Source organism: Pyrgilauda ruficollis, unplaced genomic scaffold, assembly GCF_017590135.1.
Source record: "Pyrgilauda ruficollis isolate IOZ18807 unplaced genomic scaffold, ASM1759013v1 scaffold7, whole genome shotgun sequence".
Classification (NCBI taxonomy): Eukaryota; Metazoa; Chordata; class Aves; order Passeriformes; family Passeridae; genus Pyrgilauda; species Pyrgilauda ruficollis.
Window position 1 is genome coordinate 14,103,932 of NW_024528821.1, and position 26,771 is coordinate 14,130,702.

The 26,771-nt window shown below is 50.1% G+C and overlaps 1 protein-coding gene across 3 annotated transcripts in view; it reads right to left on the minus strand.

The window, feature by feature from the left end:
* ZMYM3 (zinc finger MYM-type containing 3) overlaps positions 1–26,771 on the minus strand; it is a 32,241-nt gene that overhangs the window by 5,052 nt on the left and 418 nt on the right. The window contains exons 2-18 of one of the 3 annotated variants that reach the window (XM_041485435.1): positions 16,755–17,645; positions 16,036–16,079; positions 15,577–15,649; positions 14,489–14,780; positions 13,880–14,057; positions 13,299–13,511; positions 12,567–12,717; positions 11,916–12,031; positions 8,341–8,427; positions 7,867–8,017; positions 7,113–7,285; positions 6,520–6,685; positions 2,768–2,826; positions 2,057–2,225; positions 1,348–1,463; positions 1,018–1,192; positions 330–476 (exon numbers count right to left, since the gene is read on the minus strand). In XM_041485435.1, coding sequence (XP_041341369.1) covers positions 330–476; positions 1,018–1,192; positions 1,348–1,463; positions 2,057–2,225; positions 2,768–2,826; positions 6,520–6,685; positions 7,113–7,285; positions 7,867–8,017; positions 8,341–8,427; positions 11,916–12,031; positions 12,567–12,717; positions 13,299–13,511; positions 13,880–14,057; positions 14,489–14,780; positions 15,577–15,649; positions 16,036–16,079; positions 16,755–17,631 — 3,187 coding nt within the window. In that variant the 5' untranslated portion in view covers positions 17,632–17,645. Of the gene's footprint in view, positions 1–329; positions 477–1,017; positions 1,193–1,347; positions 1,464–2,056; positions 2,226–2,767; positions 2,827–6,519; positions 6,686–7,112; positions 7,286–7,866; positions 8,018–8,340; positions 8,428–11,915; positions 12,032–12,566; positions 12,718–13,298; positions 13,512–13,879; positions 14,058–14,488; positions 14,781–15,576; positions 15,650–16,035; positions 16,080–16,754; positions 17,934–26,771 lie in introns of those variants that run through there. The other 2 variants (XM_041485432.1, XM_041485434.1) reach the window with 2 other exon arrangements.

Below are 26,771 nucleotides of genomic sequence, written 5' to 3' on the forward strand. Positions count from 1 at the left end.
CATTTCTCAGTATGCCATGCCTTGTCCAGGTTTCTCATTTTGCTGGATCCTCTGGAATCATCACTCATTAACACACCAGTGCTGCTGCCCCGCTGTTCAAATCAGCTTCTCATTCCCCCTTCTCTGGGTCTTATGTTCACAACAGGCAAGTTTAGTCTGGACAAACACACACTCCTTCAGAAGTGGTGGTCCCCCACCCCTGCTGCCAGTAGTCACCACAGGGCTCTCACACCAGGTCAGTCAGAGGACATGGGGAGGTAAGTGCACACAGCTGAAGGCAGTGGGAGGACCCTCAGCAGCCCTGCACACCTGTGTCACCCAGCTCTTACTCTTAGGGAAGTCAGCCTCCAGGTCCTGGCCTGGCTCATCGAGGACATTTGCCATCTTGACAGCCATAGCCAACACATCATCCCGCGCTGGTCCAAACAGATCACAGTCCTCCAGGAGACCCTCTGCACTCTGGTTACTCACCAGGTCTGAAAGGAAAAAGTTCATCAGAAATCCAACTTTCTTGAAAGACTTTTGTCTGTTTTCCCTGTGACAGCTGGAAAATGAAGTCAGAATCTGGGTGCTCAGAGCAGCCCCATGACACTTGAGCTGTCCAGCTTTCCCTGGACAGCAAGACACTGGACAGTTGTTGTCTGCCCAGCCACAACTCCCATCACTGCCATTTGTAGGAATGCAGCCCCCAGGTAAAAAAAAACCTGCAAGACGAGGGCTGCCTGCAGCTACCTTTTGTAGCATGGAAACTGCTTTAGGAAAGAATCTGAACTGCCACCTGAATAAACTAAGAGAGCTGCACATGTGCCACAAGACTGGCACCCCCAAAAGGGACAGTGGCAGACACTGCTCCCTGCTGTAGCTCTTCCCTTCTGGTACCTCCTCAGTAGGAGTTAAGGACTTCCTTTTCAAAGGCTTTGGGAGAGCCACTATCCCAGCAGGTGTTTTAGCTGCAAGAGCTGGCAAACCCCCCTTGATCCCAGCTGCTGGACCAGACCAAGCCATGGCAGAACCTACCACACAGGTCTGAGGAGGCTTTGTCCAGTTCCTCAGCCTCTGCAATCATCTCAGCCATGGCCAGGATGTCAGCCTCTAGGGGATTGGAGGGGATCTTCACCTTCAGTTCCTCAATGGTCTCCACGATCTTCTCTGTGCTCTCCAGTGTGGTGGGCAGGAACATTGGCACAGGCACCTGTGGACAGCAGCACACCGGGCAGAAAACTGACACTCAGTAGACTGACATAAAAGCAGAGGCAGGAGCAGAGCGTGAACAGAGAAGCAGAGAGACTTGAGCAAGGCAGGATCACAGCAGCAGGAGAACACGAGCAGGTGAAGCATGTTGCTTACCGGGACAGGCATGGAGAAAGGCACAGGTACTTTCTGGCAGTACATATGCATAGGCACAGGCACGAAGATCGGGACGGGGATTGGCAACACAACCAGCTGGGGCTTCCAGTCAGCCTCTGACAAGAGCAAAAATACATCAGTGACCTTAATCCTAGAAGTTCCTCCACCCAGCTCTGCTGCATGCTGCCATGCTCCCAGCCATCCAGCACCACAGCCCTTCCAGCCACCAGCTTCTAGGACTCAGGGGCAGAGCTGCAATAGCAGCAAGTCAAGGCCAGCAACAAGAGAGGCTTGCCTTAGCCAGAGGTACAAATCCTGCTCTTACATAGCTCTGTTAAGAGGTCTAGCTGCCTTGCATATGCTGCAGACCACACACACAGGCCCAAGAGGAACTAGAGTGAAACCTGTTAGCAGACAGCCCTCAGACAAGCTAATGATCTCCAGAGGAACAGGAGCTGTCCCACAGGGTAGGATCATGCTACAGAGCTCTCTACATCTCTCGTTTTGCTGGTGATGGAAATAGGCTCCCTACCCCCAGCTCTGCCATGTGTGCCCTGCACCTGCCCAGAGTCTCCTCAGCATGGCGCCAACACCCAGCCCGCTCTGTGCAGCATTTCAGGCTGGGTTCACAGTTAGTCTGGAGCAGGAATGTGCCACTTGCCTTTCCAAAATGCCCCTGTAATCCTACAGTTAAATCTTGCTTTCCTACCTGTCTGACATCCTTTGGACTTCATTTCAAACTTGCAGGAGACACCCCGGTTCTGCATCAGTGGTTTACACATGGCAGCTTTGTTTTTCCGAGGGGTGGCTGGAACCAGAGGTGGGGCGGGAGGCGGCACAGCTGGAGACGTTTGGGCTGAGGAGGCCTTTGCTGACAGCTGGGGAAATGCAGAAAGCAGGAGGTTGGTGTCCACCTAAGGCAGCACAATCTCTTCCCTACTACAGGTGCAGGTGGAATGACTCCCAAAGCACCTCCTGGAGCCTGGCAGTCTGCAACACATGGACACTCCCATGGTCAGGCCATGATGAAGGACAGCCAAGCGCTTCCTGCCAGGCAGCAAGCCTGTGTGCTGCCTCTGCTCTGCCAGGAGTCCAGCAATGGTGGCTCCTGTCCCATGGGGTAGAGGGGAACAGTGGGACAGCAACTATACCCAGGCACAGGAAAGCAAAGAGAAGCCAGTGCCACAGTGTCAGGATATTCTGGAGCTCATAATTGATTCCTGGGGAACAGTTATTCATCCCCCTTGTAGGAGATATGTTGATGTTGCCTTCCTAGGAGTTCTTTTCATCTCCCACTACCCAGACATCTCAAAAGGCATTGGTTGTAGAAGAACAAAATCTCCCTGAGCAATGGCAGAACTGTCCTCTCTTTGGGGACAGCCCCTTTGTCTTGCAAACTCCTACCTCCAATGGGTCTTACCATGTTAGTTTCTGCCTTCTGTGTGGAAGGGACAGCTGGTTTTGGCTCTGAAGTCTGACCTGTAAGAGAAAGTAGCAACTCTTAAGTTCAAGAGCTCCTGGGCCAACATGTCCCACTGCTGGGACTGGAGGTGCAAGCAGCCAGAGAGCAGGGACAGGCTCCCCAGAAACTGCTCCTGGCCATTCCAGGAACAGTTAATGTTTCCAAAATCTCTAGCCCTAACACCTCAGAAGACACTACAACTCCAAAATCAAGTTATTCCCATGTGATTTTGTGCTCCCTTACAGTCCACCCCTTCCCCATCACAGCAGGTCAGGAGAAATCCCAGCCCCTTGTAGAGAGAGGAATCCAGGGCTCTAATCCCAGCTCTGCCTATTGGCTTGCTGTACCGAGCCATGGCCCCTCCCTGTGCCTCCATATCCCTGCAACAAATATCTTGGCAAAGTGCTTCGAGATCCCTAGGAAGAAGGTGACAGAGCTAGTAGCAGCATTGTGAGAAATCCCAGAAAGCAGAGAGACAGCTTTGCCCCAGCCCTAGGGATGCAGTCCATTCCCCTAAGGAAAGAGAGGATCACCTGCAGGTGAGAGGCACGTGTGGCACAGCTGGTCTCAGGCGGTGACCCTATCACCCTGCCTCGGATGAGAATTCCAGCTCATGTGCTCTGCAGAGAACCTGCACCCATCTCAAAGGCTGGTGAGCTAACAGAGCACCTTCATCCCAGTCTCCAGCGATCCTTGGTTACCTACCAGGGATCTCTGACTGGCAAAAAAAATTGCCTTCTACTGGTGGGCCATGCATGAAGGAGACCCCTGCAAGGACAGCAGCAGGTCCCAGCACCCAAAGGCAGTGGCGGGTCCATTCACAACTCCTGCACACAGACAGGTCCTTCAGAAAAGACCCAGATTCCTCAAAGTCCAACACAGGGACATTCACACTATGAACACTTCCTCTGACCTGAGGAAATGCAGGATAATTCTTGTACAATTTGAGGCCCATCAGCCTCCACTTGCTGACCACCACAGGGGACAACAGATAAATCCCAGCTGGAGGAAGCTCCCTAGTCAGCAGCTAAGCATTCAGCCATAGGATCTGCAGCAGTCTCAGGGGCCAAGAACTCACCCTGACAACCCAAAGTAGATGGGCAGCAGGTCCAGGTAGGAAACACCAATGGCCTGAATGAGAAAAGACAAGCTATGACTTATGAGCAGAATTTCTGCTGCAGCAGAATCTAAAGCAAACAGGATTGCCCCACTGGTCAATGATTTAGGACTAAAGAAAACAAGATTCTCCTGCCATGTGCTACATGTCCAGGCTTCCAGAAAAGCTGCAGCTTGTTCTTTATTCTCATCCCAAAACCAACAAGGAGCTGTCAAGGCACTGCCTGTAACAACTGTGACTTCTACCCTCTCCAGCTGGACAGCCCAGTGCAGAGCCAGCTCCTTTTGGAAGCCTTTGGGCACAGTTTTGAAGCAATGCTCCTCAATCCCACACTACATGAACTGTTCCCAGCAAGGGAACATCTGCTTGTATGATCAGCTACAAGAACTCTCAAGGATCACCAGACTGGTAGCAGCCACTGGATCACAGGAATTAATGGTTTTAGGCAATCACTGGCTGCAAGAGAGTAAGGAAGAATAAAAGCTCTGTCCAAGATGAGCCTGAAATCCAGGTCGTCCCTTGCAAGCTGGCAACACAGCTGTCAGGTCCACAGGAGACCATGCAGAAGCTGGTCCTCCCAAAATCCCCTGCACAGCACAGCACAGCTGGAAAGCTCTCCGTGTAAGCGGATCCTCGCTTCAGCATCCTTCCTTTGCAAACTCAGCAGTATGCCACAGTCCTGGGGCAAGGATGTCCACAGCTGTCCCACATCTGGCAGGGGACTGGTGTGGCAGAGCATACAGAGGGCCCAGTGCCACCAGCAGTATCCACTAAGCACAGGAGCTGCTGGGGCAGCCTGGAACTCGTGCTCAGCTGAGCACTGACAACTGATGACAGGCTTTTCCTTGGCTCCCTTTAGTCCTTACAGGTTTCATGGAGATGCAGCTGTGGCACAGTGAAGAGTGATGCCCCACATACCAAGCAGCAGAGTTCTGGGGGGCCTCCAGAGATGTGGTGGAGGTCTGAGACTCTCATGGTTGTTGCTGGTGCTGAAGGTACTTCTCAGTCTTGTGATCCATGGCTCCGAGGAGACAATGGCTGAACAGTGTGAAACATGCTTCCCTCTGCAGGCAGAGCCTGCCCACTGTGCCTGTCCCAAAAGCTGTGTTACAGATCTCTCAAAAGCAACATGCTTTGACAGCAGAGGACAAACAGAACAGCATGGCTAGGGCTGTGGAATCACTTGGTGAGCTACAGGAACCAGCATGTCGCACACCTCTTTCTCCCTTGGGCAGCAGAGCACAATAAATCAAACAGAATTCCCAAGGGCACCCTTGTGCCAGTAAAAACCAACAGTTCCTTTTCCAGGTCATTCCAGTGTGATGCCACTTGAGCTGTCACCTCACATAGCTTGTTATGGAGAGTGGCTCTTGGAAGGCAGGTTGGGCTTCCCCTAGCTGGGGGAACCTGCTGCTTCTGGCAGAGCAGCTCTGCTTTGCTGCCTGAGCAGCAACAACATCTGGAGCTTCCCCTGTCCTATGAACAGTGCACTACAGTCAGGGGAGGAACCTCAAGAGTCTGGAGATGGAGGATGAGGTCTCCCATGCGAAGGTCCTCGTCTTGGTTTCCCCTCCTTGGCACACCCTAGCCAGGGTTTTACAAGTGATGAAATCCCAGAGAGGCCAGCAAAGCCTGAACCTGTGATGCAGGTATGTGTTGAAACTTGATGCACTGAAGCAAGTCCCATTGTAAGCTGCAAGCACTTTAACTATATCCCCCAGGTCACCCAGGAGATCATGGCCTACAAAGACCAAGCAGAATGAGACTGCAGGTGTCCGAGGGCCAGGTGGTGTCTTGTCACTGTCACTAGGAGCACCTTCCATCCTGAGGGATCCCAAAGCACTTTGCAATCTTCCATAAGGAACTGGCTTGAGTTAATGATAGGAAATGGGGCAACAGGCAGTGAAAATCTCCTCTCCAGCTGGTACTCCATGGATGCAGAATGGGGTTATCTGGGACACAGGGTTGGCAACTCCCCAAAGCTGCAGTGAACTTTGGATAAGTGGTAGGACTCCAACCTAACATTGCAAGACACAGTGCCTCCAGCAGCTCAGTGCTCCCTCAAGACCGTTCTAGGTTCAGCTCTGGCTGAAGGAGAGCCCACCTACAGCATCACCAGCACCACTTCCTGCAGCACCCTTCTTTGTCCTTGAATGTTTCCCATCCAAGCACTGACCTGGCCCAATCCAGATTAGTTTATGAGATCTGAGAAGGTCACAGCTCGGAGGTGGTGTGAGGCTGCAGGTGGATTGTCATGCCAAACCACGCTGTCCCCTAACCCTGTAAATCGAGCTCTCCGCTGGCAACTTGAGGATGTTAAATCCCTGAGTATCCTCGCTAAGAGTGTGAGCTACAGGCAGCACGCTGGCACCGGCTCCTCCCGTCTGGGCCCTGTGTGTCATAGAACCATAGATGTTAGAGATGGAGAAGCCCATTAGGTCCCACTCCGTCCTTTCCCCCCCAGGGGCCAGTGCAGGATTGTTCCCTAGCGTCTCCTCCAGTCCCAGGCAGGCAGCTTCCACCCCCTGCTGTTGAGTCTTCCCTGTGTCTCTCAGACTGAGCTATGCAGGTTCCCTCCCTCCCTCCTACTCACTGTTCAGCAGGCTCTCGGGCCCCTTCTGCGTGTCCAGGTTGGGCTGGTTCTGTTGATTGTAAAATCGCAGCAGACACTGCTGGTTGCAGAAGTGTTTGATTTGCCCCCGCCAGTGGATGGTTTCCAGCAGCTTCCCCTGACGCTTGCAGGCATGGCACCGAGCTGCCTAAAGCCCGCATCAGCAGGAGAGAAACAACGAGTAACTAACCACACCCCCTCCGAGTGCAACACAACTCTCCAGTGAAAGGTGCACATCGCAAGGTGCAGTGAGCTTCCCCGCAGCAGTGCCCTGCCAGTGCCAGCCAGGGACTCCAGCGGTGCGAACTTCTCCCAGCAGCACTGGCCGCGGATCCAGCACTGTGAGCTTCCTCAGTGCAGTGCTCTGTCTGGCAGGATCAGCTGGGGACTCCAGCTACGTGAGCTTCCCCGTAGCAGTGTCCCGTCATTGCCAGGCAGGACTCCAGCAGTGCCAGGTTCTCCGCAGCAGTGCCAGCCAGACTCCAACAGTGCGAACTTCCTCAGTGCAATGCCCACTTATTTGGGTGCCGTGCCCACCACAGCACTTAGCACAAGCTGCCAGTGCCAATACTGACCTTGAAGTACCAGAGCAAGTATTTGCTTTTGCAGTCTTCACTACAGAAGTCCCAGGTGCTGCCCTCCAGCTGCTCGGTGACCGCCCGCTGGCAGGTCTGAGAACAGTAGGTGCAGGTGATGCAGCACAGGCCCAGGTTCTTGGTGAAATCCTGTTTGTAAAGAAGCACACACCCTGCGGAGAAACAATAGGAGTGAAACCTTCCCAGGATGAACTGGGGGCCTCCCTGACCCAAACATGACCAGAATCCAGGTCTGCGGAGACAACAGAGCACACGCAACACACTGTAGGGAACAATCCAGCACTGGCCCCTAGGGCTGGGATAAGATGGGACCTCATGGGGACTTGCCATCTCTCACCTCCATGCTTCTAGGAAGAGTCTGACTCCAACCTCCTGTGTGCAGGAACCCAGCAGGCAGGGCAAGGCCAGGTCAGGCCAGCCCAGACGCAAGAGCGTAGAAGTGCATGATGACAGGAGGAGCGGAGCTGCCACCTGCTGTCTCCCCAGCCCCCAGAGAGAGAAAAGCTGTGAGAAGGCCCTCCCCAAGGACACAATGAACGGTAAAGATCTTGCCCTAGGGCCTGGCTGGACAGCAAGCCATCCCCACAACAGTCCTCCCTTCACTGCATGGCAAGGCTCTTGCCCCAGGGCCTGGCTAAGACAATCTCCCCTCTGTTCCTCTCCATGCTCTCTTCTCCTCCCCCAGCATGGGCTGGCATGGGGGCTCTGCCTCTCCCACGCCTTCCCCAAGTACCTTCGCTGCAGAAGTTCTTCTCCACTCCAGAGAAACGGATCTTCTCATGAAGCAGCTTCTCCTGCTTGCAGTGTTCACACTGAGACACCACCCCACGCAGCCGCTTGAAGTCCTCGCAGCAGTCCTTGCAGCAGAACTGATACACCTTGTCCTGACAAAGAGACCACAGCCAGGTCAGCCAGGCTGGCAGGAGGTTCCCACACTTCTTAATGAAGCAAGAGAAAGACTACAGGGCTGAGTTAAGTCCCCAGCTCTCCTGGCACAGCATTTGGCAGGAGCGGTCTCCTCCCTCCTGCCATCCTGCTGAACATCAGGAGTGCAGCCCTCACACAGTCTCCAGGCACATCTCTGCAGCTAAGGCATTCAGAGGACTGCCAGAGGAGGAGCTCTGCTTAGAGCAGGGAGAGGAAGTACCCCAGAGGTTCTCAGCAGTGTTGGCCTGCACCTCAATATCCCCCCGGGGGAAGTCCTCACCTGCCAGTCTAGGATCTCCGGCTTCCCGCTGAACAGATTGTGACAGTAATGGCAGTTGAGGTGGATCCCACCTTCTGGGCTGGTGCGCTGCAGGAGACAGAGACAGCTCATGGGGGGAGAGCAGCTGGGGGCCAGCAGGCACCTGCCTCACACTGCCACCTCCTTCATGGCCTGCAGCCTGCCTGGCCCCTCAGACCTGCTGCCACGGTGGGGACTCGGTCAGTCCATCACATCTTGTCTCAAGCTCCTGGAGAGATGATTCTTGAGAGCAATTTCACTTTACTTCCACTGTGCTGGGTCCAGCTCTTCTCAGGAAGGCAAGCTTTAAAGCTGCCATGCCACTGGATTTGAAAACTTAAATTATGAGGGCTCTGTTACCTCTTCTGAGGATTTCTCTAAAAGTTCTTGAAGCACAGATGCCTGATTTCTATTTTCAAGAAAATGCAACTTAAGAATTCAAGCAGCCTCTCATCCCATTTTCTGCTAGATTAATCTGCTAGATTAAACAGCAATTGGTGTCCTGTCCACAATACATTTAGCATTCGGTGCCTTATCCACAAGGATATAATTATTAATAAAGTCATTCCTGGTTTTCTTTCTGATAACTTCAAATAAGACATTCTGCAAGTGCCTCAGTACAAGAAGCCCAAATTTCATTTTTGGGTTTTTCTTCAGAATACTTCCAATTTTTCTTAAGCATTGAAAATGAAGTGGACATTGGAGAACATCCTTCCTAGGTGTGCATCATTCTAGGCAGCTCTTTTGCTCCCTGGTCCTCAAACATTAACTCTGTTTGCCTGCTTGTACTTCCAATAAATTAATCCTTCCCTGTGTGGCTGTAAACTGAGATGCTCATACTGAATAGTTTATCTGCTGTAATTCCATGGCCTTTTCAAAATCCTTACTTTCCAGGATTTGCATCTCCACACTACCTGAGTAAGGCTGACACAAGATCTTGCACTGAAACTGCGTTTAAGCACACTTAAAAGGAGGAACCAGCCTTGTCAATCAATCCAATTGCTCTGCTTTCTGTGACTACCCTGAATGCAGCATGGACTAACACTTCACCAGTTTTTGTTTCAGCTGCTAAATTGCATCATGCTTACTTTGACTTTATTTCCAAATGATCAATTAAGATGTTGAAGTCCTTGGGCTTAACACTGATTCCGAAGAAGCCATTTTGAAACATTCTCTTCAGTGTTTTTTCTTTGACAAGTGTGTTCAGAGATCTGTCAGCAAGACAGTTCCTAACCCAGGTGATGCATGGGTTTACTTATATATTTACAATGCTGATTTTATATGGTAATAATTCAAGTTAGATGAATTAATGAAGTCCCAGTTGGGGAAAGGGAAAAAGTTGCAACCATTTCTAAAATGGGTAGAAAGGAGGACCCTGGAAACAACTGAACTGTGCAGTGCCTGTGAAGATCATGGAACAGATCCTTCTAGAAGCTGTGCTGAGGCACGTGGAGCACAGGAGGTGCCAACACAGCCAGCACAGGGCACCAAGGGCAAGTCCTGCCTGATCAACATAGTTGTCTCCTCAATGGAGTGACTCCATCAGTGGAGAAGCAAAGAGCTATGGGTGTCATCTCTCTGGACTTCTGTAAAGCCTTTGGCACAGTTCCCCACAACATCCTTCTCTCTAAACTGGAGAAAGATGATTTGATGGCTGGACTGTTTGGTGGACGAGGAATTTGGTTGGGTGGTTGCATCCAGAAGGTAATGGCCAAAAGTTCAATGTCCAGATGGACATCAGTGACAAGTGGTGACCCTCAGGGACCTGTCCTGGGACCAGGACTATTTCATGTCCTCATCAAGGACACAGTGGATTGAGAGCACCCTCAGCAGGTTTGCAGATGACACCAAGCTGAGTCTTTCATTGAAATGCCTGAGGGACACAGGGACAGCCACAGGGACCTGGACAAGCAACAGCAGTGGCCTGTGGGAATCCCATGAGGTTCAACAAGGCCAAGTACAAAGTGCTGCACCTGGGGCAGGGCAACCCCAGTATTGACCTAGGATGGGGATGAACAGATGGAGAGCAGCCCTGCTGAGGGCTTGGAGGTGCTGGTGGATGAGAGGCTGGATATGAGCTGGCAACATGAACTCACAGCCCAGAAAGCCAAGTGTTTCCTGGGCTGCCCAAAAAGCAGCATCACCAGCAGGTCAAGGGAGAGGATTCTGCCCCTCTGCTCCACTCTGGTCAGACCCCACCTGCAGTGCTGCCTGCAGCTCTGGGGTCCCCAGCACAGGAAGGACATGGAGCTGTTGGAGCAAGTCCAGAGGAGGGCCATAAAAATGACCAGAGGGTTGGAACAGTTCTCCTGTCAAGAAAGGCTGAGAGTTGGGATTATTCAGCTTGGAGATGGCTCTGGGGAGACCTTCTTGTGGTCTTTCAATACTTAAAAGGGGGCTTGTAAGTAAGATAGGAACACATATTTTAGTAGATTCTGTTGCAATAGGACAAGGGGTAATAGTTTTAACCTAAAAGAGAGCATATTGAGATGAGCTAATTTTTTTTACAATGTGGGTGGTGAAACACTGGCACAGGTAGGTGCCCTAACCCTGGAAATATTCAAGAACAGATTAGACAGGGCTCTGCAACCTGATCTAATTGAAGATGTCCCTGCTCACTGCAGGGGAGGCTGGCCCAGATGACATTTAAAGGTCCCTTTCAACTCAAACTGTTCTATGATTCTAGTCTTATGAAATCTACAATGCTAAAAGCTCTATAGCTACACTACTCAGTGAAGGACTACATCAAGGATTCATAAAAAACCCCAAACAAACAAAAAGAAACCCACCAAAAACCCCCAACCAACCACATGCCTCCCATCCTGCCAAATAAAAAGCCCCAAACAAACCAAATCTCAAAATGAAATGTTGCACCTGCTGGTAACTAACTCTTACCTCTAGATTCTCTATGTTTTCTCAGTTGCCCAAGACATGTCCTGGCCTGAGTTTCTCAGGTCTTCCTGGCTGTTACCTTGTTCTTTACAACTGTACAAAACTAATATTCTTGAAATTGCCTATGAATACCACAGACATCTCACATACGCTGAAACTTAACATCAGAAGATTAAAAATCACCAGTCAAGCCTTTGAGGATTATTAAACAAGAGGTATCCAGGCCTGCTATTTGTAAATTCTTAGACAACATGTCTTGGAAAACTTATGCTTCTCAGTGACACCTGGTGAGAGGGCAGCTCTGCCCCTTTCCACCCAGCTCTCAGGTGTGCACTTGTGCTTTGCTGGCTTACTTGTGCACTTGCTTGTGCTCTCATAAGGTCACTCTGTCTCAAACCACTCATGCAGCAGAGCTCTGCACTGCCCTCCTGCTGGGCAGAACCTGATAGACAGAGTGAATTACAGCCCACCTTATCCCAATGCAGGATGGGGAGATAGGGCCAAGACTGGGATTTGAGCAATCACCGTCACTGCAACTCCTGTGCTCCAGAAGAGACTTTCTTAGGAGCCCTCCCTGAGGAGCTCAGGGAAGGTGGTGCCTCTGCTTTGTGTGAAAGGAGGCATGAGCTCCATGGCCCAGCCCAGCATGAAGGATATTTCAGTACCTGGAATTTGGTCCAGCAGCTGGGGCTGCAGAACTGGTAGACAACCCGGTCTGTCTTGTTGTAATAGCAGGGTTCAGATAAACTCTTTCTGCAGAAGCTGCAGGGTCTAGGGGGACCTGATGAAAGAGATAGGAGTTGGTGAGGGCACAGCACAGGATGTGGGACTGGACTCTGAGGATGGCATGCAAGCTACTCACTCATCCTCAGTCTGACAAGCTATTACCAAAAAGCAAGGGACAAGAACAGAAGGAAACTAAGAGCACCAGATTCTGCTAGGACAGAAATGTTAAACAGATGGAGAGCAGAGTGATTCACAGAAGTGACCCTGGCTCTATAGGAATTTGGACAAAACAGGCTGCAATACTTGTCCCGCTCCTGGACACCCCAGTACACCATGTAATGGGAAGGGCAATGCCAGCACAATCCAGCACAACTGCTCCCTGCATTCATTCTCAAGAACAGCAATGTACACTACCCTCAAATAAGATGTCTACATGCTGCAAGGGTTGCTCCCTCTGCACTTCCACTTGTCTCACTGGACTCTTCCCCCAGGCTTTTACCTTCTTTTCAGTCCCATCCACAAGCAATAAACAATGCCAAGGAAGGAATTAAGTGGAGAGGTGATGATTTCCTTTACACAGGTGCTCTTACCAACTAAGCCTGACTGCTTCACTTTGTGGGAGGTAGTGCAGCAGATGGAGCAGAACAGGCCCATCTTGCCACTGCGATCCACGTTGGGCAGCATGTCAAAGTTCTTGCACAGAGTCTTGCACCACATGCAGGGGTAGACCCGAGTGTTCTTCTGCAAACACAGAGCAGAACAGAGCTTCCAGGAGACCATCACAGCTGACAAGGTCCAGCTACCACATCCCACCCCACTGCTGTACCCATTACAGGACTGCTCTCCTACAGTGACCACCTGGTGCCAGGGACAGGCTCACAGTGTGATTCAGGTGGTGGTAGCAAAAAAGCTGCCTTTGGCACTTCAACTCCTCATTTCAAGGGTAGCCTGGCAGGAATACAGTGTTTGGCAACCCCTTCCAATACAGTTAAGTGAAGACTGCTCAGGTGACAGAGGAACATACCCAGCCCAGCTTTAGAGAGACATCCAGAAGCCAGTCCATGCTAACTGCATATACCACTGTCACTCTACCACTAGTTCATGGACTTCCTGACCCATGCTTGGGTCCATGGTAGACCCCATGCAGATAAAATCAATTCTGTTTGCCTGCTTCAGAGTTTCCCCACAGCAATCTTGTAACTGCTTTGTCAGCAATCAAAGACCAAGTCACCCACTATTTAATAAAATGCCCTGTGCCACACCAAGCGAAGATGCTGTGTGCCCACAGAGAACCCCCCACCCAGGCAGCTGCCCCCACCCACCTTCTTGTAACTGTTGAGACACGCAGAGTTGCAAAAGCGTTTTTGCTGGCCTTCATGGAAGAGGTACTCCAGGGGCAAGCCCTTGTTGTAGATATAAAGTCCACAGTTGTCACAGCAGTTCGTTTTCAGCCCCTTGGTGGCCCGGAACTTGGTGAAGCAGGCGTCACTGCAGATGCGGTGAACCACGTTCCCATTGCTGACCTCGTGCTGGATCTGCAGAGACATCACTGCTGTCACTCCCCAAACCACCACGGGCCTCCTTCCAATGCAGCTGTACCAATACAAGCACAGCCCTTGGGATAACAGGCACTAAAACTCTGGGAAGTGCCATACTGGAAGCTGGTGTGGACTCGTGGTGGACTCCCTTGCCAAAAGTCAGAGGAGCAACTGGGACAGCAGAGTGGCAGGAAGCAGTGAGCCTCAGAGCAAGGAAAAGCTTGAGAGTGAGCCTAAGCCAGCTCAGGGGCTGAGGCCTCACACCACAGGAAAACCTGGCAAATACCCTGGTCTTGGCCAAGACTAAGTGCTGCAAGTCCTAAGCACTTCCTCCAGGACATGGGAAGGACAAGGGATTTGTTTACCTCGCCAGGTTTGTGGCAAACACTGCAGCGGCTGGTGTCCGAGGCATCTGCAGACTGAGGCGCTGGTCTGTGCTGCTGGGCCTCGTAGAGGGAAAGGCAGACAGAGGTGCAGAACTCATGGAAAGAGCCACCTGAACCAATCTGGGCAACCACAGAGTCCTTGGTGTTCCAGATCTCCCTGGGGATCAGGAGGGGATGGGTTAGCGCAAGGACACGTGTGTCCTGCCACAAAAGGAGAGGACAGCTCACTGCAATGCACAGGACTTTCTGGTGTCCCAAAAAGTTGGCAAGAACTGTCTCACAGCAGCTTCTGTCCTGGCCCAGGGGAGACATGTCTGAAGACAGAGCATGCAGGAGGTTGTTTTGAGGGGAAGCTGGAATATGGGGCACTAAGTCTGGGGACAGGGAGGGAAAGCAAGAATGTGAAGGGAGTGTAAGGAGCATGGGATAGGGAGTGTGTGAAAGAAGACATGGGGCAGCAGCTGGCAGTGGGCAGGAGTGATGTGGCTGAACGAGGGCCATAGGAAGGGGACTGGCAGGAGAGCTGTGGAGCAGGTGAGTGGGGTTCACAAGCACGGGAGCGCTGAGGAAAGGGGAATGAACACACACTTTTTGCAGAAGGTGCATATCTTCTTGCCAGGCGGTTTTTTTGAGAAGGTGGTGAGACAGGAGCTGGAGCAGAAGAGCTGAGGAAGCCCTTTTCGCTGGTAGGCAGTCTGGCCCTTCTGCAGGGGGGTCCTGCAGTTGGCACACGTCATCTTGGTGAAGGTGGAGCGGGCGGCTCGCTGCGCCATCTGAGCGCGCAGCGACATCCGAGTGGAGCGCCGCGTACGGAAAGGGACAAAATCCTCGTCGTTGGGATCATCCACCATCGCATCAGAGTCTTCATCAGAGACTGGAACTGCAGAGCAGCAGAGGAAGATCAGAAACCCCTCATTAGGAAGTGAGAAATTCTGCCGCGAGACACATGCTGGGATTTTCTGAGTCACCTTTCTAGAGTCTCTCTACATACTTTGTTCCTGTCTGGTTGGAATGATAAAGGGATCGTTAAAAGAAATTCTGTTGTAACTGGAGATGAATCAAGAGGTGTTTAAACAAACCAGGCTTAAATACAATTCCTGTCTAGGAAGTCATGATATGCCAAGGTTGAGCAGAAGCCCAAAGAGTGAACATCTACCCTGTAAGAACTGTTAAGACTGGAAAGGGAATGTGCTGATCACCAGATTCTAGCACAGGCAGGCAATAAAGGAGCAACACACAAATACTAGGGAATGGCAGGGTGACATTAAATATCTCAAAGAACAGACACTTCACGTACTTCTCCAGGAAAATCTCCAAAATGCCACCTGCATTCAGACAGCCTGCTCTCATAGAGAGAAAGGAAGAAAGTTCCTGTGTGAGGAGATGGAAGATGGATTTCCTGGGAACAACCCCCAATCTCATCCTGTTACTTAGTGCTTGGTGCCCACACACCACTGTAAAAATACTACAACGCTCCCTGTTTTGACCTAAGTGCCCTGAGAAAGCAAGACAAATATCCCAGGATGAAGACTTGTGGACCTGTCCTATGTAGAAGGGAAGTCTGCACGGAAGTTCCAGAGTTCCCACTGTACTCACACCATGAACTACCTGCCCACAATGGATCTGGGCCATTCTCTCTGGCTGAAAACAGGGACTGGCCAGCCCCAGTTACTTACTGCTCTCTGAGGAGTTCACAGTCTCAGGCCTGACAGTTTCTGATCTTCTGGGTCGTTCGCTTCTTTTCTGCTCCTAGAAGACATTCAGAAAATAGTTAGGCTAACTAGCAGCTAGGACAACCATGGACCCAGATTATGGTGAAGTTCCAGCTTCTGGGATTTGGTTTCCCAGTACCTAGACTGAAAATGGATAAAACTCCATGGACACCTGATTAGAGCTGGCAAGACAGAGAGAGGGGAGTAGGCTTATAAGAATGACATTTCAGCTGAGGGTAGCAGGGACACACTGAAGCCACATTACAGCATAGTGGCATTGCACAGGGATCATTCTGTCACAGGAGTCATGCAAACTCCTTTCCAGATGGCTGACAAGACAGCCAGTGTCCCTCACAGAGTCTGACAAGAGCCAGCCATGCTCTATGCTCCTGTACCATACATACTTGACTGCATTTTCCTCACCTTCTCAGCCGGCGGCTCGCTTCCCTTCCCAGACAGGCATTCTCCTGGAACAGAAGCACAGAAGAAGCTTGCATCTAGCATCTTGCTTTTCCCCAACAGAAGAGCACAGGTGTTCTCCAAATGCAGCCACCCTTTGGGTCAGTCAGCACATGAAGCCTCAGCCTGTCCTGGCTATCAAGTACAGTTCTGGTGGTGGAAGGTTCCTAAACCCACCACCTGTAGCTGCAGGCCAAACACACAGACTGGGAGGAGCCCTGTAAGGGGGAAACCTCCCTGCATGGGGGAGGCAGGCTGGGTGGGCAGTTACCTCCAACTGCTTCTGACCAAGACTGAGCATCTCCTGGGGATGGCCAGCCTGGGCAGAGGAACTTTGCCTACTGGAAACACCTGCTGGTGACCCTCAGTTCCAGCAAAGACTCCAGCCATGAAGAGAGTGAGCTAAGCTGATGTGTAGCCACAGCTTTACTGGGGAAGCTCCTTGCTTCCAAAAGCACCAAAAATCAGTTAAAGCCACGAAAGCCAGAGCAAGAGCTTGTGCACACCAGAACATTATTCCCTTTACACAAGAGGCTTTGACCAAATCTAGACCACCAGAAGAGTTGGCTATTTCCATAGCAGGGGATGAGCTGCAATGCAGAGCAGACTCCAGCTTCAGCAGTGTGTAGCTGGATGACCTCCTGAGCAAAAGGAAGCCAGGTTCTGCTGAGCCAACAACTTACCTGCTGGTGGTAAGGCTTCCTGTGCTTTGAGTATACTGTTTTCTTTAAGTGAGTTCTTCCCATTATCATCCCCTTCCTCTGCCCGTATTTTCTCCACAGGCTCAGGGGGCAAAGCTGCAGTTCTGTTGTCTGGGCTCAGTTGTACCTCTGCCTCCCCTGCCAGACCTTCCCTCTGCACAGGTGAGCTTTTCCTTGGTGCCTTCAACTTCATCTTCTTTGTTTGTTTAAGACTGATTTGGGGTGGGGGCACTGTGGGATTTGAGGACTGTGCTGTGGTTTCTTCCATGGCTGGGGCACTGCTGAGGTCCCTGGAGTCAGGGACAGGTTGTTGGGGTGATCCAGGGGCATTGTCACCAGACAGTGCAGGAATAGCAGCAGCACCATCTTCCTTTACATCCCCAGAACAATTTTTTGGTGCATCCTCCCCTTCTTTCCCTGTTTCTGGACCAATGGCTTCCCTAGACAGGGCAGAGGAGTCTGCTGGTCCACCCTCCACGTCCTGGGAAGGTTGTGCCTTACGCAGCCCATCCAGACCCTCTGGTTTATCCACCAAGTCAGAGGTTTTACCCAAATCATCTAAGACACTAGGTTTCTCCAGCATATCCAAGACACCAGGTTTATCTAGAGCACAGTCATTTGATTTATTTAGTTCAGACACACTGTCTGCTTTCACTACAAGGTCCAAGTCCTCATCTGCAGTCATCTGCTTGGATTGATCCCAGCCAGGGGGCTGAACAACTGAAACTTCCTGGGTAGAAGCTGTTTGGGAGCCCAGGAGATCTTCACCAAACTCCATGTCAGCAGGGAGATCACCAATGAGCGGTTTGTCAGGCAAGGACAGGGGGTCCAAAGATCCTGAAAATTCACTGGAATCCATTTAGAAGATGGCAACTGGAAATGAGAGAGAGACTTGCAAGTTAATGAAAAGCAGTCTAACACAGAACATGAACTGTCCACTCTTCTGAACACTGCTGGAGTAAAACAAGGCCCAGGAATGCTGCCAGGCCATAATGAGGACACCAGACACCAGCAGGTGAATCACCTCTATTTGTGAGGGTACAAAGGTCAGCAGCAGGATGCAGTAGTTTGGTATTACAGACCTTTGGGAACTCTACAGCCGTCACACACCTCACCATAGCACAGCAAAGAAACTTGCTTATGCTAAATTACACACTGGGGCATCAGAAATAGCTTGAGCACCAATTCAGGAGGCTCCACACCAATGTTCTGTGGTAATATCACCAGCCCTGTCTTCTTCTCTATCCAAACAATCTGGTCTGTCCCTTCTCCTGATCTGTTCGTATGGAGCTAGCACATTTTTAATTTTTAAAATATCTTTTTTCTCTTAAACATAGAGGTAGAAATAACTCCCTTCAAGCCCTGAATTGTGAGTCTTAACAAGATACAGGATGACAATATGCATTAATCTTGTCAGAGGACAGATGTAAGCAATGTTACAGTATAACTACAGCTACTGCATAACCCCAAAAATACCTTGGCTAGTATTCAGACATGGAACAATTGGAAAAGCTTAAGTTAGAACTAGGAGGAGTTCTGGAGAGTGGCAAGAAGAAAGGTGGTAAAGCTCTGATGTTAAAAGCAGTCATAAGAAGAACAAGTAGCAAGATAGACAGAAGCAAGCAATGCAGAGTCAGGAAAAAAGACCAGTGTGACTTTGCAGGGCACAAACAGTGACTTGAACAGGAAGGTGTGATGCAGACTGACAACCTCAGGGGGAAAGTTACAGCCCAGCTCCTCATGGTTGACATCATCATAACACAGAAAGCTCAAGACTTTGAGATGAGGCAAGTAATATGGCCCAAAACTGAATTATACCCCCACAAGGAGATAATGGTTGACAAACCCGAAGAGGGAAAGGGAGAAGGAGCTGGAGTCTGCAAGTGGGAAGGCAGTGTAAGACTTGAAGTAACATTGTGTCCCTGAACAGGCTCTAAGGAGACACTACAAAAAAGGCACTACAATCAAATTATATGGCAACAACCTAGCCCTTTCAATCAGAGTAATTCCAATTCTAAATTTAGCACTGTTTTAAGCCCTGAATGAGAAGACACGGTACTTTTGTTTATTTGGGCTTACAGTGGGCATAACTCATCTATATCAATGAAGGAGGAAGCTTGATACAATTTCACTGATGATGATTCACTTATTCACTTAACTCTTTTTTCATACCCTTCCCTCTGAAAGGACAAGCAAATTTTCACTCACAAATTATTTGCTCAGAACTAAACAGAACATACTTGGACAGAGAAGGTAGCCAGCTTCTGAAACTTAAGACAAGCAGGAATTTAATTAAATCATACCCAACAACTGGATTTCAAAGCCACCACCTCCTTATTTTATCTAAATACACAGTAATGTTTTCTGTTTCCTGGTGGCAGATAAAGCACTGTTCCCACAAACCCAATCAGAAACTAAAGCAAATGTAATCTTTAGAAATGCTCAGCAAGATTCATCCCCAAAGACTTTGGTGTTTCTGTTCACTTTTAGTTACAAGATAAGACAAAACTTTTAGAATAAGCCAATTCCAGAGCAATGCAGGATGTAATACATGTTTTAGGTTAGATGACAGAAATAAGAACAAAGTGCAATAGAAACAGACATCTGAAAGAAAGGTCCTAAGGATCTGAAGCAGATGAGAACCCTTCCAAGATGATAAACAAGGGGTTTTTTCCTGCTTTTCAGAATATGAGCAATGCCTCCTGCTCAAAGATATCCCCCACCCAGTTTCACAGACAGCAGACCCTACAATAATAAGCAAAAAACCCTCAAGGCATCCAGATGAGGAAGGAAAATTTATTTATAGGTATATTTAACAGAGCTAACATACCCCTCAAAATGACCACAGACACTTTGCACAAGTTTGCCATGAGCCACTAAGGTCACTCCTAAAGCAATTCCCACTTTCAGCTGGCCTAGTCTTTGCTCGATAGAAATAGACCCTGCAAACATCTGGAGCATAAGAAATCCATTTGGGCATTCCCTCCCAGAGCATAATGCAAGCAACAGTCTACAAACTTGTCCTGTAACTTATGTTACAAGTGGACCAAAGGCACCTGGTGTAACAGCGCTTTAACAGTGCCTTTACACTGCTTTCAAACTTTGGGTGATAGAATGCAAGACAAAACTCTGACTTAATGGCAATGTCCTTGACCAACAGAAAAGTCTGAAAGAGAAGAAGTATTCTGCAGACTAAGGCAACTCCGAACTACCAGGATGTGGCTGGAACAGACCCCTCTGCAGAGGCAAGGCTGTAGTAAGAGCACTCATTCACACGCTCTGTTTGGAAGCACAGCCCCTGTGCTCGAGGCCCGGTCCCCTCTCATCAGCTCTGTCTGAATCCTCCCAGCAGAACAGCTCACACTTCTGGAGAAGGAACCAAAGCTTCTTCTTAGGCTGTGCAAAGCTAAGGACTGCTGCAGTCAGTCCAGTGAAAGGACCACGTACTCAAATATCCTGTTCCTATTCACACCAAGAACGGATACCTGGGGAGAGAGTTTAAGAAACACAACCAACAGGATGTTCCTCTTCAGCACATCCCCCAGTCAAGGACTCAGCTGTCAAAGAACAACTTGGCTTGAGCTGCACTGACAATGTCCCTGTTAAGAGTCTGTACTGGGCAAATCCTCTGCCTAATCCCACTTTGAACCAATTTATACTTTGGACCTCCTAAAATTCCAGTGGTTTTAAGTCCTGCAGTTTAACATTCAATTTTTAGAAGTATTTTCCTTTTGTTTATTTTCAACCTGCTGCAGCAGAGCTCCAAGGTGATACAGGGCAGATGAATGCCAACTCTTGATATATTTAAAAGAATTTGGAAAAGCTGTGGAGTTAAGAGATGAGGCTGGGCCCAAGGTGATGCTGACAAACAGTGTGAGTGGGAAAGCACAGACTGTCCCTGACAAAGAATTCTTTATAGTGGCTTTCAACTACCAGCTGATAAGAATGAGGAAGGAGGCTCTCAAAATAGGAAAGAACAGTATTTTCCAGTTCTGTGGGTTGCTCTGAAATCAAACTCAACCTGAAGAAATTAGAGCTGCTCTGCTGCAGCAGGTAAGAAGCTCTACTTCTGTCTGCCCCAGGCAGTCAGATTTGTCTGGGCCTTCTGTTGAGCTTCACAGTGAGTTAAGCTGCAAACAGAGCGTGCACTTTATCTCTGGTAAAATCTTTTCTCACCTTCCACAACAGAAACAGAATAGCTTATTGTTTCTGGCAGGTGCTGAAATGATCCACCACAAGTCATCACCTCTCTTATTCCAGGACCAGCTAAAGCACAGCTCAGTCACTGGGGTTTGGTCACTGGTCTGCTCAAAATCTTCCTCTTTTCCAGCCACATAACTGGCAGCAAGGAGAGTACAGTGCAACATGGCTTGGCCAAACCAAGAGGAGGCAGTGTGCTGAAATCCTGCACTTAGCAGCATATAAAACTGCTCCATTTGGGAACTCCTCACTGAGGAGTAAGTACTCCCTGGAGTATTCTGTAAGAGATATATTCTTGGGAAGAACAAGCTGAAGGAGCAAAGTTTCTTGCACAACAGCCTGCAGCAGAACACTTCTCAGATAGCAAGTAAGCATTCCCAAAGAAGTGATGGGACAGCTGGGGGTCCTCCCCAAGTGTGCAGGAGTGGCACAGAACATGACACTGATGGCCAAACCCAGTACCTGTGACTGCCAGACCTGCCCAGCTCTTTCTGCCAAAGAGGGACATATGGGATCTCTCAGATCTGGAAGCTCGAAGTGCAACATCTCTGCCAGGACACTTAAGCACATCCAAGTGCCTACCTGGGACTTTATCCAGCTTATTAAAGACATCAGTAGTGCTGTAACTCAGGTAACCATTAGCAGGGGAATGTGTGGCCTACCTACAGAAATGAGGCTCTACCATCAAACATTTAATTAAAAACAGAGAGGAAAAAAAAAAAAAAAAAAAAGCTGTTGTTACTCCCTCCTGATGAAGAGAACATCTCAGAAGTCTTCACAGCCCACAAAAAAAAAAAAAAAAAAAATCCCACATGCAGTTACTGCTCTCCTATAGCAAAGGAACAGGAACTGCTTGGGTATCTGTCCTGGACTTCTGTTCATGGACGTGTATTCATATTTTCAATACTTTTGAAGGCTGAAGGAATCTTTTTCACTATTAGAGATAATTTGAAATATGAAAATAATTAACTAGTAACTATAAAAGACACTTAAATCAACACTTCAGCCACCTCCCATCTATAAGGTCTGTAAGACTTAAGCAGAGCTCTGGAAGAAGCTTCTATTTTTTGTGCCAATTTTTTTAACAAACAGCAACACTAGTATTTCTCAACAAAAATACTGTCAATACACAGTTCAATCAATAAAACATTAAGAAAGTAATATCATGTTCTACCAGCATGGTTTCAGTAAACATATCTTCATCAACAATATTATACTTTGAGTGGTGAGCACAGCAGAAGCCAACTTCTCTGCTGTGACTTATCTGAGTTTATCTGGACAGCTGATAGCATTCTAAATTCAAGCACTGCAAACCTTTACTACATACTGGCTAACTCACTTCAACACAAATGAATTTACAAAGAATCACCAGTAAACTAAGCACACTACTGTGAACCACGTTTCAGTCCAGTCAAAATTCTCCAGAAAGGATTTTGTTATTTACTAGCGTTTTTGGAGAGGCAGCTCTCTGAGCTGCAAATTCAAAGAGCACAAAGCCCACTTGGTGACATTCAGTACAGTGCTACTTGCACACAGTGCCATGTTAGACCATCACTGCCTCATTCTTGGCTACTGTCTACAATTGATAACAGTTATTGGAAGAGTTGAGATGTTTCAAATAAAATAAAAAAATCTGACACAGTAACACAAGAATCCCACTGCTTTATGAATCAGCCATGGTTTAGAAAACACCCTCCAGTGCTAAACCTATTTTGTTCCCTGAAAAGAAACAGAGACAGGACCCATCTCAAAAAATCACAAAATAAGAAGATCTACAGCAGACAACTCCTTAGAGATACAGACAGATACACACAAGGACACAAAAAGCTGGAAATCGAAGCTGGACAAGCTCATAAACACATGATTAAACAACTGACCATGAGATCTGTAAACCCTCTGTGACTTGGAGGTTTTACATGCAGTGACTCACTCCAAGTCAGCCACAGCTCCTGCAGATGCCACTGGTCAAGCCCTCGTGCTTTGCAGGCAGGGTTTGGTGAACACTGTCCCACCTCCAAATGCATGATTGGTTCTCAGTCAGTGCAAACTGCAGAGGCTTTCACCACATCCCCTTCAGGCCAGTCTTCACGTGTGACTGGGACTGTCTGGACAACTGTAACTGGTACACAGGGGAAAAAAGGGAATTTCCAGCATTTCACCAGCAGCATCGAGACTCCAGCAATTGTTTTTTGATAGTCCCAAAGCCAGGAAAGGAGATCATCACTAGATTTTCCTACAGCAGGAGCCCCAGCTCAGGGCTGCAGGCTTCAAATGTAGTATCACAGCCACCCTGAACCCAGAAAGCCTAAATCCTCCAGCACTGAGCAGCTGGTGCTGCAACACACAGCCATGAGTCTCCTGTAAATTCCTCAAAGGCAGGAACGACCAAACTGGATTTTGAGCTTGCATTCCAGAAACTTCACCTCAGTTTCAAGAAAGTACAAGAAGGACAAATTTCAGAAATATCACAGAATTGCCTGGAATTAGGTTTACCAGGAGAATCCCTGCAACACTTCAAATAAAACTGACAATATTGCTCAATCTCAGCATTATCTGCTGCTAACCATAGCAGTAAATGCTAAGACAGGCAACAGGAGCCTCATCAATCCAGAATGCCATCCTGGCAACAGCTTGAAATGGCTTGGATCCCCTCACATCCTGTAAGACCAGGATCTCCCAAAGCACTAAGTGTCAAGGCTTTGCAACAGAGAAAAGAGTAACAAGTCTAAGTACATCCTTAGAGCAATGCTGTCTGGAGAGCAATTCAGCTTCAAGAACCAACTCCACTCAGCCATCCAGTCCAAGAGAAAATTCTCCTGGTGTTTGTACAGCCAAAATAGTGTTAAATGCTGGGGAAATGGGTGAGTGGGTAAAAATGCTTTGGAAGTACTATCAGAAGCACAACAAAAAAGGCTTGGAGGTACAGCATGCTTGAGCAGTGTGTGTCCAAACTGTCTTAATGATATCAAGGCAATGATTAAAAAATATAGAAGACCTGGAAGTGGTAAAAAACAGATGGTCATCAGGTCTGTCTACCTGTTGCCCAAATGCTGCAGGAAGGCATCAGAACACCTGACAAAGTGTTCTGGCACATCCCACAAGCAGCTGGAGAGGACAGCTGCATGGACAGCAGGCGACTCTCCAGAGGAGTGCTGCAGCCTGGGAACAGGCCACAGACTGCCTGGAGGCCCTCAAAACCCAACTGGACAAAGCCCTGAACAACCAGGACTCGAGTCAGCTTTGCTGTGAGCAGATCAGTTGGACCAGACACTTCTAGAGGTCCCTTACAATCCAAATCCATCAGTGTTTCTGTGAATAAACCTTACTGCACAGGGAAGACAGAGAAAACAAAAGGGCAGAGTCTCTAAGAGGATCTATCTTTGAAGGCAAAACATGTAATTTTCGTAAAGAGGCCCTGCAGAGCCAAAATACTGGAAAAACAGTGTGAGCTGTCTCCTCTGCCTCCCTGACAGTCCCAGATCTCTCACCTCACAGGCAGCTCTTCAGACTGGCCCTGGGTAAGGCTGTGTTGAGTAGAGCAATGTCTCACCTCACCTAGAGACCAACTCCTCCTTGGGCTGCCCAGGGCTGGGCCAGCAGAGCAGGCTCACAGCAAGTGGAGACAAGGAGACAGCAGAGCCCATGGCCAGCAGGACTGGTGAGGGTGGTCCCAAACGCTGCCATTTCCTGACGTGTACCATCAGCAGAGGAGGAAGTTAATAAAACACTACTGAGACTAAAACACAAATCCAGTCAAATCCTTAGCACTGCCTTTGCTAAACTAATGAATGCACTGTCACATCTGTAACCTATTCCATACTTCCACTGGATGGCTTTGACCACAACCCTTCTGCAGCAAGGCTTCTGCCAGCACGTCTGTGTCCATCAGAGTTGTGCATCCCAGCATCACTGACCACAAGACATCCACAAAGTTATCATACAAGAGGCTTTGCCCCCAAAGTGAGGCCATGGGCTCAGCCTGGGCCCTTGCTCTGGCTGCCAGAGATGTGGAAGAATCTGGTGTCACTCACTGTCATCCTCCAAAGCAAGGGCACTCACAGGGAGAGGGATGTGAGCAGGTGCAGAGAGAAAAAGAGGTTGTGCAAATATGCACTATGGAGCTGTGAGGCTCAGGTTAGTCATTACAGCTCTGTAGGCTGTGGATATTCCTTTCATAAGGTTGAGCTCACAATAACAACAGGGCTACACTCTTATCACCAGCTTTGATCCCAGGCTAGGCAGGGTTAGGTGAGAAAATGCAGATTAAAAGTTTTCTTGGGGATTGCAGCTGCAATGAAAAGGAAAGAAGTTACAGCCTAGAACAAAAGCCATACCTGGAAGCACAGCAGGAGCAGAGGAGAGCACAAATGAAGCAGCTCTCATCCTCATCAAAAGAGGCTCCAGGAACTATCCCTCAGCACTCAGTTGAAAATCCTGCTCCCCACCATCACCAGACACGTCCAGCGCTGCCTCTGCCCACACAAGCATATCTGATGCCAGGGCCTTTTCCCATGCTGGGCACACAGCACAGCCAGCTCCCTGCCTCGCCAGGCCTGCCTCCGCCTCTAGGAACCACACAGGAGGTACTTGATGCTCCCCAGGGCACCGTGTTGGCCACAGCTGCACTGCCCACACGGGGAGGCTTCAGCACACTGGAGCTTCCCACAGCAGCCCAAGGCAGCTCCAGCCCCGTGGGGCTGCACCTTCCCCTCACGGGGCCAGATCCTCGAGAGCAGCACATGCTGCCCAGGGACACACACCCCTACCAGGCCTTGAGGAGGCTCCAGACTTCCCCACACAGGGGAAGGCTGTCAGAAAGGTTATCCAGTTCACAGAGCAGCAGCTGCTGAGCCCCACAGACTTTGCTCCTGCGTGTGGTGACAACACCATAAAGGCTGAGCCCCTGGGGACACCGGGAGAGCCGAGCCCGGGCGGGTGCCAGGGCCGAGCTTGGGGCAGAGGCTGCCAGGGCTGTTTGCTGTCACTGCCCAGCACAGCCCCTCAGCAAGGACAGGCCCCGCTGGGCTGAGCGCTTCAGAGCCCTCCAGGAGCCATGGACCCCGGGCCCAGCCTGTGCGTGGGCACTGACGTGGAAAGGGGGCACAGCCAGCCCCAGCCCCAGCCCCCCACCAGAGCTGCCCCCCGCGCCAGCCCACACCAGGGACGGGCGCCAGGCTGGGGCTCCCCATCCCTCGCAGGGGAGCCAGAGACCACCTCCCACAACAGGGGAAGGATCTCGCTGGGGTCTCCATGGAAGCAGGGTGGGAATGAGGGTCAGGCTGGTGGGTTCCCCAGCCACAGTGGGGGGACCCAGAGCCCAGACCCCTCCCCAAAAGGATTAAGGGTTGCACGATCCCCCCCCACTGCAGGGGGCAAGCTCTGCACCAGGTCGGGGATGGGGGTCACATGGGCGCTCCCCGTCCATTCCGGGTGACTCCAGAGACCACCCCCATCCAGACCGAGGGCCCACGGGGGTCTTCATGGAACCGAGGCGGGGATGGGGGCCAGGCAAGTTCGTTCCCCAGCCATCCCGGGAGGGGTGCAGAGAGCATCGCCTCCCCCGCACTGCAGAGCAAGTCGCATTGGAATCTCCATTGGACTGGAGCTGCAAGGGGTGGGGGTCAGGCTGGAGCTCCCCATCCATCCCGAGGGAGCCCACAGCCCAGATCCCCCATAACGGGCGAGGGTCGCACAGCGCCCGCCCCCCCCCCGGGACACGCCGCAGGGCGCCCCCAAGCGGTCGCCACCGGGAGGGGGCGAGCGGTACCGGCCACGCCCCCTCGTGGGGCGTCGGCCACG